Here is a 14,319-nt window from a genome sequence, read left to right as displayed (position 1 = left end):
GGGACTTGGGAAGCCTTGTGTAGAACACCTTAAAGGTTAACATGTTAACATTCATTTCAAGGGATCTGATTCTGATGCTTTATAAGGCACTGGTGAGGCCTCACTTTGAGTATTGTGAACAGTTTTGGGCTCCTTAACTAAGAGAAGCTGTGCTGGCCTTGGAGGAGGTTCTGGATCTGTACTCATTGGAATTTAGGAGGATGTGGGGGGATCTCATTGAAATCTTTCAAATGTTGAAAGGCCTAGACAGAGTAGATGTGGAAAGGATGTTTCCTGTGGTGGGCGAGTCTAGGACAAGAGGGCACAGCCTCGGGATAGAGGGGTGTCCATTTAAAACAGAGATGCAAAGAAATTTCTTTAGCCAGAGGGTGGTGAATATGTGGAATTTGTTACCACAGGCAGCTGTGGAGGCCAGGTCGTTGAGTGTATCTAAGGCAGAGATAGATAGGTTCTTGATTAGCCAGGGCATTAAAGGGCTCGATGGGCTGAATGGCCTACTTCTGCTCCTATATCTTATGGTCTTATGGTTCCCCTTAAACATTCCACCCTTCACCCTTAACGTATGACCTCTTGTTCTAGTCTCACTCAACCTCAGTGAGAAAAACCTGCCTGCATTTGCCTTTTCTATACCCTTCATAATTTTGTAAATCTCTGTCAAATCTCCCCTTGATCTTCACGTTTAAGGCGATAATGTCCTAACCATAGAAACCATAGAAACTACAGCACAGAAACAGGCCTTTTGGCCCTTCTTGGCTGTGCCAAACCATTTTCTGCCTAGTCCCACTGACCTGCACACGGACCATATCCCTCCATACACCTCCCATCCCTATTCTACCTTTCCCTGTACTTCAGGTCCTGGGCCTAATCTGACCGTAAATAGTATTTTATGCAATTGGTCACCCTATCGGAAATGTTCATTTTATTTCACCCATCCCTGCTGTACCTTCTCTGATACGGATTTATTTTTTGCATTTCTCACTTCTGATGAAGCGTTTCCGAGCTGGAACGTTAGCGACCCCTGGTCGGGGTTCAATTCCCGTCCCTGCCCGTATGTTCTCCCTGTGACTGCATGGGTTACCTCCGGGTGCTCTGGTTTCCTCCCACGACCCAAAGACATGCAGGTTAGGGTTAGTGAGTTCTGGGTGTACTATGTTGGTGACGGAAGCATGGCAACAACCCTCGCTGATTTGATTTGATGCAAGGCATACATTTCACTGTGTTTCGATGCAAACCATGCATTTTGAAGTACTTGAGCCAAATAAAGTTAATATTCATCTTATCTATTGCTTAAACTCCTACTGTAGTTAAAGGAAAGAAATAACCATAAGATGACCCATATTAATTTATGTTTCTTGATTCCCAGAATACTGACTGCGCACCGGGAACTTGGCACCGGACCGACGTGCATCTAGAGAACCCGGAATATCACACCAGATGGTATTTCAAATACTTCCTAGGAAAAGGTAATGTCTCAAATACAGAAGAACTCTTCAACGGGTATATTGACTGTATCCTGTATGTGGAAGAATCCTGCTTGTTTTGGAGAGGTGGCACCTGATATCCCAAGAGTCTGTCTCGCTGTGTTCTGGTTTCCATACAGTAGTTCTACAACTTTGCATAGCTTTGCATGGGTAGTGAATGGGTTGAAACTCACAGACCTGGGGTTGGTAGAAGGTGTGTGCATTATGTAATGCTATTGCATTGCCTGGCCTACTGCTCAGAGAGGACTGGTTGTTGAGAGTCTGAATCACCGTGTTGCTCTGTTAGCTGGCTGTGTGTGAGAGTTGCCGCAGTCTTGGAGCTTTTAACCCAGTAAATATTTAATGTTTAGAGAGAACCTGTCTTGAGACCTTCAGAAAAGCATCAATCATTGATACAAACAATCGTCTTATCTTACAGCACCCCCGGTGCTGAAACAGCATATGGCACTCCGAGTGGGAATGAATTTGAACGTGTCCCTTCCTTGCTGGGTGGGCACCATGGTTGTTGTGGACTTATTGGGCTGAAGGGCCTGTATCTGTGACGTACTGCACTCTGAGTTTCTGGCTCTTTGCAACTCTTGTTCTCATTATTATCTTTTTATTTGCATGGTTTGTCTTCTTTTGCAAATCGGTTGCTTGTGAGTCTTTGTCCATGTATCACAAACACAAGAACATCTGCATTCCATGACCTCCTCTACTGTCACGATGTAGCCACTCTCAAGTTGGAGGAGCAACACCTTATATTCCGTCTGAGTAGCCTCCAAACTGATGGCATGAACATCAATTTCTTGAACTTCCAGTCCCCCCCCCATTGCCCATTCTCATTTCCCTCTTGCACCTTTCTCGTCTTACCTGACCATCGCCTCCTCTGGTATCTCTGCGCCTTCCCTTTCTCCTATTGTCTTCTGTCCTCTCCTATCAGATTCCCCCTTCCCCAGCCCTTCAGCAATTTCACCAGTCAACATCCCAGCTCTTCACTTTAGCCTCCCCCCACCCCCACACAGTTTCACCTGCCACCTTGGTACCTTCTACCTCCCTCCCCACACGTTTTCCAGTCCTGATGAAGGATCCCGGCCCAAAACATCAACTGTTTATCTTTTTTTCCCATAGATGCTTCCTGGCCTGCTGAGTTCCTCCAGCATTTTGTATGTGTTGCTTTGTCTATGTATTGTACTTCAGTGAAATTCCATTGTATTTCTTTTTCTTTCCTGCAAATGCTTGCAAGAAACTGAATCTGTGATTTATGCTTTCCTCTTTCTTAAAGTTCAAAGTAAATTTATGATCAATGTATATTCATGTCATCATACACAATTCTGAGATTCATTTTCGTGTGGGCAGACTCAGTAAGTACATAATAAAATCATTGAAAGACTGCACCAACAGGGAATTCAACCGATGTGCAAAGTCTGTGTAAATACAAAATGAAATAAATAGTAATAATAAATAAATATGTAGAAAGTATAAGAGCTTCAGGACTCACACCCCCAAGAACAGTTCAAGAACAGTTACTACCCCTCTACCATCAAGGTCTTGAACAAAAGAGCATAACTACACTCATTCTATTTCTGGTGTTCCCAGAGCCAATGAACGCACACAAAATGCTGGAGGAACTCAGCAGGCCAGGCAGCATCGCGGAAAAGAGTACAGTTTACGTTTCGGGCCGAAACCCTTTAGCAGGACTGGAGAGAAAAGCTGAGGAGGGGGGGAAGGGGAGAGAGAAACACCAGAGTAGACGTGTGTGAAATGGAAGAGATGCAGTTTAGGGCAGTGCTGACTGTGGAGGAAGGGAAGCCCCTTTCTTTGAAAAAGGAGGACATCTCCTTCGTTCTAGAATGAGAGCCTCATCTTGAGAGCAGATGCGGCAGAGACGGAGGAATTGAGAGAAGGGGAAGGCATTTTTACAAGTAACAGGGTGGGACGAGGTATTGTCCTCTCCCACTCCCACTACCAGTGATCTCACTTTAAGTGCTCTTTATCTTGTTATTTCACGCTCGTTATTTATTGCTGTTTATTTATATCTCCATTTGCACAGTTTGCTGTTCATTGATCCTGGTTGCAAACACTATCCTATAGATTTGCGGTGTATGCCCGCAGGAAGAAGAAAGGCAGGGTTGTTTGTGGTGATGTGTATGTACTTTGACAATAAATTTTACTTTGAACTTTTGAACTTTGATATCCAGAACATGGGATGAAGAGTCCTTGAAAATGAGTCCATAGCTTGCGCAAACATTTCAGTGGTGGGACAAGTGAAGTTGAGTGAAGTTACCCCTTTGGTTCAAGAGCCTGATGGTTGAGGAGTAATAACTGTTCCTGAACCTGACTTCTGAAGCTCTTGTATCTTCTTCCTAATGGCAGCAGAGAGTAGAGAGCATAACCTGGGTAGTGGGGGTCTCTGATGATGGTTGCTACTTTCCTGTGACAATGCTCCATGTAGATGTGCTCAGTGGTGGGGAGGGCTTTACCTATGATGGACTGGGTTGTATCCACTGCATTTTATATGATTTCCCATTTAAGGGCATTAGTCTTTTCATACCAGGCTGTGATGTAACCAGTCAACATACTCTCCACCACACATCTACAGAAGTTTGTCAAAGTTTTAGATGTCATGTCAAGTCCCTGGAAACTTCCAAGGAAGTAGAGTCACTGCCATGCTTTCTTCGTAATCTCACTTATGTGCTGGGCCCAGGACAGGTCCTCCGAAATAGTAACACAGAGGAACTTAAAGTTGCTAACCCTCTCCACCTCTGATCCCCTGATGAGGAATCGCTTGTGGACTGCTGGTTTCCTCCTCCTGAAGTCAATAATCAGCTTTTTGGTCTTGCTGACAATGAGTAGGAGCTTGTTGTTGTGGCACCACTCAGCCAGATTTTCAGTGTCCTCCACTCCAGGAAATAAAGTCCTAACCTATTCACCCTTTCACTATGACTCAGGTCCTCAAGTCATGGCAACATCCTTGTCAATTTTCTCAGTACACTTTCTTTCTACGTGGATCCAATGTCATCAAAGCTTGAGTTTCGAATCTGCTTAGAAAAGGTCACTCAAAAGGCAAGTGGAGCATTTGCCTTACTAACAGGGTGGATAGAATAGTGGAGTCGGAATGAATGCAAGAACTACAGAGGGGTTTAGGTGAGATTGCCCCTGGTGATCTGGTGTTGTACGGTAACATATACAGTGTATTCCGGTTAATTGGGATACATTGGGATCAATACATTTTTGCCCAATTGAGTGGTTGTCCCAATTAGCCAAAATTTTATGGAAATAGTTAAAAAAGGTATAATAGACAAACTGCCCATTTTACTGAGTAGCAAATGATGGATTTAAATGGAATACAGAACAAATTAGAACACTACCAATATAACTACAGTACGATCAAACTGTGTATTCCTAAAAGTTACCGACAGAGGAATTCATCCAGTGTACGATGCCGTGTTGACTGTAAATGAACAAGGTCAGCACAGACTCCTAGTGCAGATAATGGTCTACCTTCATTGCCTTTCTGCATGAAATACTGTGGTAATCCAAAAATAATTCACTGCTTTTTAAATCGGTGTCCACCGGCCCTAATGGATAACTTAACACGAGCGCACGCATCTGGCACTATTTGTAAACTGTTCGCTGTGAAAATGGTAAAGTGTCTAACACTCACAAAAGTGCACACAACTGATGTTAGTTAGAAACTATTCAGCAACAGTCTCATGTCCCAATTAAGTGCCAATTAAGGAGAAACTAAATTCCACCGTGTCAGTATTTCAGTGGAATAAAGGCAATTACAGTGGTATGAGAGGGGAATTGGCCAAGGTTGACTGAAAAGAGACACTAACAGGAAGGACAGCAGAGCAGTATTGGCTGGAGTTTCTGTGAAAAATGAGGGAAGTGCAAGACAGATATATTCCAAATAAGAAGAAATTTTCAAATGGAAAGAGGACACTACTGTGGCTATCAAGTGAAGTCTGAGCCAAAGTAAAAGCAAAAGAGAGGGCATACAAGGAAACCAAGGCTAGTGGGAAGGTAAAGGATTAGGGAGCTTTTAAAAACTTGAAGAAGGAAACTAAGAAGGTCATTTGGGAAGGAACAGATGAATTATGAGAGGAAGCTGGTGACTAATAATAAAGAAGATACTAAAAGCTTTTTTAAATATATAAAGGGTAAAAGAGAGTCGAGGATAGATATTAGAACCAATGGAGTTGTTGTAATGAGAGATGCAGAGATGGCAGAGGAACTGAATGCATATTTTGCATCAGTCTTCACAGTGGAGACATCTGTAGTATACCGGACATTCAAGAGTGTCAGGGAAGTGAAGTTTGTGCAGTGAAAATTATGACAGAAGGTTCTCAGGAAGCTTAATGGTCTGAGGGTGGATAAATCTCCTGGACCTGATGGAATGCACCCTCAGGTTCTGAAGGAAGTAGCTGGAGAGACTGTGGAGGCATTAACGATGATCTTTCAAGAACCGATAGATTCTGGCATTGTACTGGATGACTGGAAAATTGCAGATGTTACTCTGCTATTTAAGAAGGGTGAGAGGCAGCAGAAAGGAAACTATAGACCTGTTAGCCTGACATCAGTGGTTGGGAAGTTGTTGGAATCGATTGTTAGAGATGAGATTGTGGCGTACCTGGAGGCACATGGCAAGATAGGCCAAAGCCAGCATGGTTTCCTGAAAGGAAAATCCTACCTGACTAACCTACTGCAATTTTTTGAGGAAATTACAGGCAGGGTAGACAAAGGAGATGTAGTAGATGTGGTGTACTTGGATTTTCAGAAGGCCTTTGACAAGGTGCCACACATGTGGCTGCTTAGCACGATAAGAGCCCATGGAATGAAAGGGGAGTTACTAACATAGGTGGAGCATTGGCTAGTCGGCAGAAAACAGAGAGTGGGAATAAAAGTATCCTATTCTGGCTGGCTGCCGGTTACCAACAGAGTTCCACAGGGGTCTGTGAGGGACCGCTGCTTTTTACGATGTATGTCAATGATTTGGACTATGGGATTAATGGATTTGTGGCTGAATTTGCCAATGATACAATGATAGATGGAGGAGCGGGTAGTGTTGAGGAAACAGAGAGCCTGCAGAGAGACGTAGATGGTTTAGGGGAATGGGCAAAGAAGTGGCAAATGAAATACAATGTTGGAAAGTGTATGGTCATGCACTTTGGTGGAAGAAATAAATGGGCAGATGAGGAGAGAATTCAAAATGCAGAGATGCAAAGAAACTTGGGAGTCCTTGTGCAAGATACCCTAAAGGTCAATCTCCAGGTTGGGTCAGTGGTGAAGAAGGCAAATGCAATGTTGGCATTCATTTCTAGAGGTATAGAATATAAGAGCCGGGATGTAATGTTGAGGCTCTATAAGGCACTCGTGAGACCACACTTGGAGTATTGTGTGCAGTTTTGGGCTCCTTATTTTAGAAAGAATATACTGACATTGGAGAGCGTTCAGAGAAGATTCATGAGAATGATTCCAGGAATTAAAGGGTTACCGTATGAGGAACGTCTGTCAGTTCTTGGGCTGTATTCCCTGGAGTTCAGGAGAATGAGGCAGGATCTCATAGAAACATTCCGAATGTTAAAAGGCCTGAACAAGTTAGATATGGTGAAGTTATTTCCCATGGTGGGGGAGTCTAGGACAAGAGGGCACGACTTCAGGATTGAAGGACGTCCATTTAGAACAGAGATGCGGAGAAATTACTTTAGCCAGAAGGTGGTAAATCTGTGGAATTTGTTGCCACAAGTGGCAATGAAGGCCAAGTTTTTGGGTGCATTTAAGGCAGAGATAGATAGGTTCTTGATTAGCCAAGGCATCAAAGGGTATGGGGAGAAGGCAGGGGAGCGAGGATGACTGGAAGAATTGGATCAGCCCATGATTGAATGGCGGAGCAGACTCGATGGGCTGAATAGCCTTCTTCTGCTCCTATATCTTATGGTCACAGTGTTGCAAATAATCAAAGGGAATCTTGGCTATTTTCTCAATTAGTTTTTGTTCTTTAAGAGTTGTCCCAATTAAACAACTACCCTGATTAACCGATGGCCCCCTTAACCACAATCCACTCTACATAAATTGGTAATAAATTTACATTGAACTTTTGAAATCATGTCTATCATAACATGGAACTATAACACCAGTGCTTTACCATCACTGGGTCTAGAACCTGGAACTCATTTTCTAATATACTTCATTGTTCTGCTGTGAATGGCCGCAAGAAAAATAAATCTCAGGATAATATATGGTGACATAAACTGTAGGTTGAGCACATGGCCAAGTGGTTAAGGCACTCGACTAGCGACCTGAAGGTCGTGAGTTCGAGCCCCAGCTGAGGCAGTGTGTTGTGTCCTTGAGCAAGGCACTTAATCACACATTGCTCTGCGATGACACTGGTGCCAAGCTGTATGGGTCCTAATGCACTTCCCTTGGACAACATCGGTGTCGTGGAGAGGGGAGACTTGCAGCATGGGTAACTGCTGGTCTTCCATACAACCTTGCCCAGGCCTGCGCCCTAGAGAGTGAAGACTTTACAGGCACAGATCCATGGTCTCGCAAGACTAACGGATACCTTAAAAAAAACTGTAGGTACTTTGATAATAATTTACTTTGAACATGAACCTTGAACTTCGAGCATCACAAGTTGAAGTAGCAGCATAGAGTGGGTAAAAGACAGTGAATGTGAAAAGCAAAACATCTGAAAACCCTCTTACTCACTCTTCCTTCAGTTAGTCCTGACGAAGGGTCTCGGCCTGAAACGTCGACTGCACCTCTTCCTAGAGATGCTGCCTGGCCTGCTGCGTTCACCAGCAACTTTGATGTGTGTTGCTTGACATCTGAAAACCCACTGTTTCTCTCTCCACAGCTGGTGCTTGTCATTTTGAGTATTTTCCATTTGCCCTACTAACTGTTATTCCTGAATTTAATTACCCAGTTGAGTAGTTTGATATGCCTCCTCAGGGGCCAGCGAGGATACGGCTCGATCAGTGCAAGTCCTGTATTTGGCAGATTTCCTTTTTTGACTACGTTAAGCTCATTTGACTTTCTGATTGGAATGGCTTTTGAATCACTCACACAAAATGCTGGAGGAGCTCAGCAGGTCAGGTAGCATTTATGGAGAGAAATGAAGAGTCGATGTTTTGGGTCGAAACCTTTCTTCTTCTGATTACCCTGATGAAGGATCTTGTCCTGAAATTTTGGCTCTTTATTCTTCTCCATAGAGACTGCCTGACCTGCTGAGCTCCTCCTGCATTTTGCGTGATTTACTTTGGATTTCCAGCGTCTGCAGAATTCCCTGTGTTTCAACTTTTGAATTATTTCGTCCACGGAAACTGAACCCTTGCAGAGATGAGAATATTATTTCAATCGGTAAAACAGACTAATGGTGTTTAATCCTCTCTCCTGGCACCATCCTTGTCTCTGCAAGGGTTAAACGCAGCACAGATTTGCATGTTGCTGGAATGGTTCCAGCAGCTTAATGTGTTGTCAACTTGTACGCGGCCCCTGTGCTGCGTCAGCGAAAAGACTGATAGATCGACCTGTAACTGAACAATCCAGCACTCCGGATCTCCGGATACAATGCCTGAAGTTTGGCAAATGGTCACAACATGACTCATAGTCACGTGATGCCCTCTGATAGTCATGACTGTTCCAATCGGAACAACTCCTGTGTGGCATAGTAGTCTGTAGGATGTAAAATTATTCAGTCTTCCATCTGCTTTGCCTCTTCATTATCTGATGTGCAGTTAGATCTTGGTGGAAAGGATCACCACAGTCAGCCCATAACTATTATTATTTTATTTCACACTTATATAAAAACGTATTTATCTTTCCCCAACATATTTTAACTCCATTCTAAGCAAATTGCAATAACTAATTATCAATGCTGATTTTTTGTGTGTTCACGGGGTGTGAATATTATAGTTGTGTTCAGGAGATATTTTTCATGTCAAGTCAAATTTATTGTTATTTAACTGTCTACATGTATACTGTCAAATGAGACAACATTTCTCCTAACCAGGGCGTAAAGTACAGTAGTACACATAACTTAGGAAAGTTAGGATAAAAACTACAGATGAATTGCGCGTAAATAACAAAGTAAAGTGCATAAGTTAAATATTATAGGGTAGTTACAGAAAAGATTAACCAGCAGCACTTTCAATACGACGTGGCAGGGAGTTCAGAAGCCTAATGGCCTGAGGGAACAAACTGTTTCCCATCCTGACTGTTCTTGTTTTTATGCATCAGAGTCTCCTGCCTGATGGTAGAACGTCAAAGAGGATACTGGATGGATGGGATCCTTGATAATACTAAGGGCCTTGTGCGCACAGCACTCCTGATAAATATCCCCTAATGTTCACTATTAGTTCACAGCAGAACAAGCTATAAATGAAATCCACTGCTCTGTGGAGCAGTGGCTTTGTAAGGTTTTTATTTTGCCTTAAGAATGGAAACAAAAAGCATTCACAGTGTGTGATTTGTCCAGCAGAAGCTGATGCTGAAGGCTCATTTTAACCTATAACGCAATCAAAATAATCCATGACAACCCGATTATTGTTTTGCATCAATTATTTATTTGTTAATAATTCATTCGTCATCATCATTATGTGTTGTGTTTTTCTGATGTGGGTGATCATGGTCTCCATGGCCATGATTGTTCTTGACAAAGTAATTCATTGTTGCATCAATGTCCATTACATTTGGGGCAGCACGGTAGTGTAGTGGTTAGCGTAACCCCATTTCAGCACCAGCAACCCCGGTTCAATTCCACTGCTGCCTGTAAAGAGCTTCTACATACTTGCCGTGACTGCGCGGGTTTCGTCCGGGTGCTCCAGTTTCCTCCCTCATCCCAAAGACATACGGGTTAGTAGGTTAATTGGTCACAGAGATGTAATTGGGCGCCGCAGGCTCGTTGGGCCGGAAGGTCCTGCTTCCATCTCTAAATAAAATAAAACATCTACAAATGTTAACCTTTTCCAAAGAAAGCCCACGCCAGGAAAATGCCACCCTGCTAAAATTAGAGTTCTAATTTCAACAATCCCATTTCTGTGGTACCTCATCTTCAACCCAAATGTCCCCAGGCTCTTTGGAAGAAAATTTTACTAAGAGGACATTGTATTGAACATACAGTGCACTGGGAGATGTTAGGGCAGACAACAGGGCGATTGATAGGGTGAATACATACAGGATTTCCCCCCTTAAGCCTGGTTTATACTTCTGTGTCAACGCGTCACCGTAAGGTCTGTGTCACCGCAAACCCTAGGCAAAACTGACGCGGAACCCTACGCGAGAGCTTGCGTTGCTGCGACGCGCACCTCTCCCAAAACATAACCGCGCGTCGTGGCAATGCAGAACGCAACAGCTGTGATTGGTCCGCTTGGCAGCATCGCATGTCGTCCTAGGCTGCAATAGCTTCCCATTGGGCGACTGAAGGGCAGGGAAGGAACTCTGGCTGCAATGCTTTCCATAAAGCTTTACAGACCTTCGAAATTATGGAGGACAAATTTCACACGAAAAAAGACGCTCGTGTTCTGTTTACCCCGAGACTACCATGACCATGAAGCCTTGCGCGGGCAGGTGAGTGCGCATGTGTAACATGTGCGCATTGCAGAGCGACGCAGACACACTAACGCACAAATATAAATGCTCTCAACGCGCGTAAGTCGCTTGCGTAGGTTACGGCGTTGAGTTAACGCAGAAGTATAAACCAGGCTTTAGTTTAGGTGAGACCGTGACTGCAGGTCATGGGTTAAGGGTGAAAGGTGAATTATTTAAGGAGAATCTGAAGGGGAACTTCTTCACTCAGATGGTGGTGAGAGCGTGAAACGAGCAGCCTGCGGAAGTGAAAACTGCGGGTTCCATTTTGTAACATTTAAGAAATTTGGATATGTACAAATATGTGGATGGGAGGAACTTGGAGAGACATTGTCCAGGTGCAGGTTGATGGGACTAGGCAGAAGATTGGGTTGGCATAGACCGGATCGGCTGAAGTTGCTGTATCCGTGCCGTAGTGTTCTATGACTGGTGTTCTCAATGGGTTCTAAAGAGCATTTCAAAGAGGAAAGAATGATGTAGAGTGATTTTGGGAGGGATTTTCAGAGCTGAGGGGCTTGGTAACTGTTCTTGATGGGGGTGATTGAATGCAGGAGCACCCAATATGCAGGACTGGAGGAGCACAACTATCTCGGCTGGGAGTGTAGATTACAGTGAAAGGGAAGGATGAGATCAAATCATCTTCAACATCATCCTGTGCCTTGTTGTATGAGAAAGATGATCAGGGACCCATAACTGTGATTGTTCTTGGCAAATTTTTCGACAGAAGTGTTTTGCCATTGCCTTCTTCTGGGCAGTGTCTTTACAAGACTGGTGACCCCAGCTGTTATTAATACTCTTGAGACATTGTCTGCCTGGCGCCAGACGTCACATAACCAGGACTTGCGATATGCACTGGCTGCTCATACCAGCTGCACCCATGGTTTCACGTGACCTTTATTTATCAATAGCTCTGCAATTTCTTCAACGTGATGTAAATAAGTGTTCCATATCGCTTTAAATATTGCCACTAACTCATGGATACTGGAGTGCCTGATGCCCTTGGGGTGCTCTAATATCAGATTTACAGTTTGCATGGTTACAATGTTGGGGGTTTCTTCCCTGGTCAGCCACACCGAATGCTGAATGGAGCTGTGGAAAATGTGCTTAGTGTTTCTGGCCAGCACAATTACTGCCATTGGAACTGACGAATTTCTGGGTAACACTATGCTCTTGTATTTTATAACTGTGTGCTGTAGCAGGTAGACAACTAAATGGCAGTGGAGGAGAGGATGAGGTAATTGCACTGTCACACAATGATTTTTTTGATGAGACATAAATTTGGCAACAATTGCTGACTTCCATGTGTATTCTGAACTAAAGTAACTTCCTTTCAAAATATAAGGTGGAAGCTATTGCAGATGGCTTGAGCGTTTTCGGTTCTCAGATTTTATATTTGTTACATTTATACTTTGTCTTTATTGTAAGTCTTCCTTTGTATGATAAAAATGCTCTCTAATATTTTTCATCTTCTCCAATTTTCTTATGACGGAGCAGAGGCCCATGGGGGCAGTGCCACCTCTCAGAACACAGCCCAGAGTCCCAGTCATTCAGCATGGAAAGAGGCCCTTCAGCCCTACTAGTTCATGCTGTATCCAAGTAAACTAGTCCCATTTGGCCTATATCCCTCTGAATCAGGGGTTCCCAACCTGGGGTCCACAGACCCCTCGGTTAATGGTAGGGGTCCATGGCATAAAAAAGGTTGGGTACCCCTGCTCGAAAACTTTCCTATCATTGTACCTGTCCTTTTAAGCCTTTTAACCGTTGGTATTGTACCTGCTTCAACCACTATCTCTGGCAGGTCATTCCATACTCTGACCACCCTCTGGGTGGAAAATGTTGCCTTTCGGGTTATTATTAAATCTCTCCCCTCTCACCTTGAACTCAGGCTCTGTAGTTCTATGATGAAGTCCTGATGAAGAGACTCGGCCTGAAATGTTGACTCTTTATTCCTCTTCATAGATTCTACAGCATTCTACTGAGTTCCTACAGCACGGTGTGTGTGTGTTACTCTTTAGTTCTTAATTCCGTAGCCCTGGGAGAAAGACTGTGAGCATCCACCCTATCTATGCGCCTCGTAATTTTGTACACGATTGCGGTCACACTGTTGCAAGGAAATCCTTCATTTAGGTGGAGAATCAGAATCAGGTTTAATCTCATTGGCATAGGTCATGAAATTTGTTGTCATGTGGTAGCAGTGCATTGCAACGCATAATAATGAAAACTGTGAATTACAGCAAGAAGTGTAGATATATAGAGCAAAAAGAAAAAAAAAGCTGAGAGGTAGTGTTCATGGTTTCAATGTCCACTCAGAAATCAGAGGCAGAGGGGAAGAAGTTATTCCTGAAACATTAAGTGTGTGCCTTTAGGCTCCTGTACCTCCTCCTGGATGACAGCAATGAGAAGAGGGCATGGTCTGAGTGAAGGGGGTCCTTAAGGACGGATGCCTAACCAGAGTTTTATAAAGCTACAATATAACTATGGTTATGTTTTGCACCGGGATTTTCTGTAGAAGTTAGAAGCTGCGCAGTCACACACAGACACTGTTCTGTTAAATCATATGCAGACTTAGCTTTGCAGTGCAGTATTGCTTTGCTTTTCTTTGTGTAGTGCATAGTTTGATTCGAAAGGTAATTATAGGAGCTATCAGTGTCCTCAGCTGACTACATTTTGGGTTTAGTATACGCAAAAGTATTTTTAAAAATATAATTTGATTAAGTTTGTCTGAGTTTGAAAATGGGAGTAAGTCTTCCTGTGTGTGGGGTTGTTCCTTGAGGACAGGCTGTGTTATGTTTTGTAGTTTCAAACCATTAACCTAATTCAAAGGAAACATGTGAGTCCGAAGAATGTGGGTTTAACTTTGTCATTACTTTAAGTGAGGTGTGCATTATCACATGGAAGTGTGATTTCATAAGCAGTTAATGTATTTTTACATATGACGTCGACTCAGACTATGAGAGGCCTGTGTCGGGTGTTTTCATACCTTACAAGGCCTCTCCCCCCTCCCTATATATAACCCATAATTAATTATTTAAAAGAAACAAGATTAATCAAACAATATGTATGATTACTCAAATGTTACTAAAATATTAAATACACAACATGTTGCTTCCGCAGTGATGGGAGGTGGTGGAAAGTTGGTCCACAAAGTCCCTGGGGTTGGCAGACACTGAGTGACCTTTGCCTTGTTCAGCAGCAGGTTGGAACAGTGCTCAAGGCTGCTACATTTTTGAAGGAAACCCTGCTGCAGATGGCAACTCTTTGACTA

At 43.4% G+C, this 14,319-nt stretch overlaps 1 protein-coding gene across 2 annotated transcripts in view; it reads left to right on the top strand.

Annotated features, from left to right (window-relative positions):
• The window catches only part of garnl3 (GTPase activating Rap/RanGAP domain like 3), a 488,036-nt gene that overhangs the window by 253,380 nt on the left and 220,337 nt on the right, over positions 1 to 14,319 (top strand). For both annotated transcript variants that reach the window (XM_063073433.1, XM_063073432.1), the window contains exon 4: positions 1,364 to 1,463. In XM_063073433.1, the coding sequence (XP_062929503.1) occupies positions 1,364 to 1,463 (100 nt within the window). The remainder of the gene's footprint in view (positions 1 to 1,363; positions 1,464 to 14,319) is intronic.

The sequence above is a fragment of the Mobula hypostoma genome, chromosome 21 (assembly GCF_963921235.1).
Source record: "Mobula hypostoma chromosome 21, sMobHyp1.1, whole genome shotgun sequence".
In the NCBI taxonomy this organism is placed as follows: Eukaryota; Metazoa; Chordata; class Chondrichthyes; order Myliobatiformes; family Myliobatidae; genus Mobula; species Mobula hypostoma.
The sequence above is the reverse complement of the archived record's forward strand: the minus strand, read 5'-3'. Positions and strand labels throughout refer to the sequence as shown.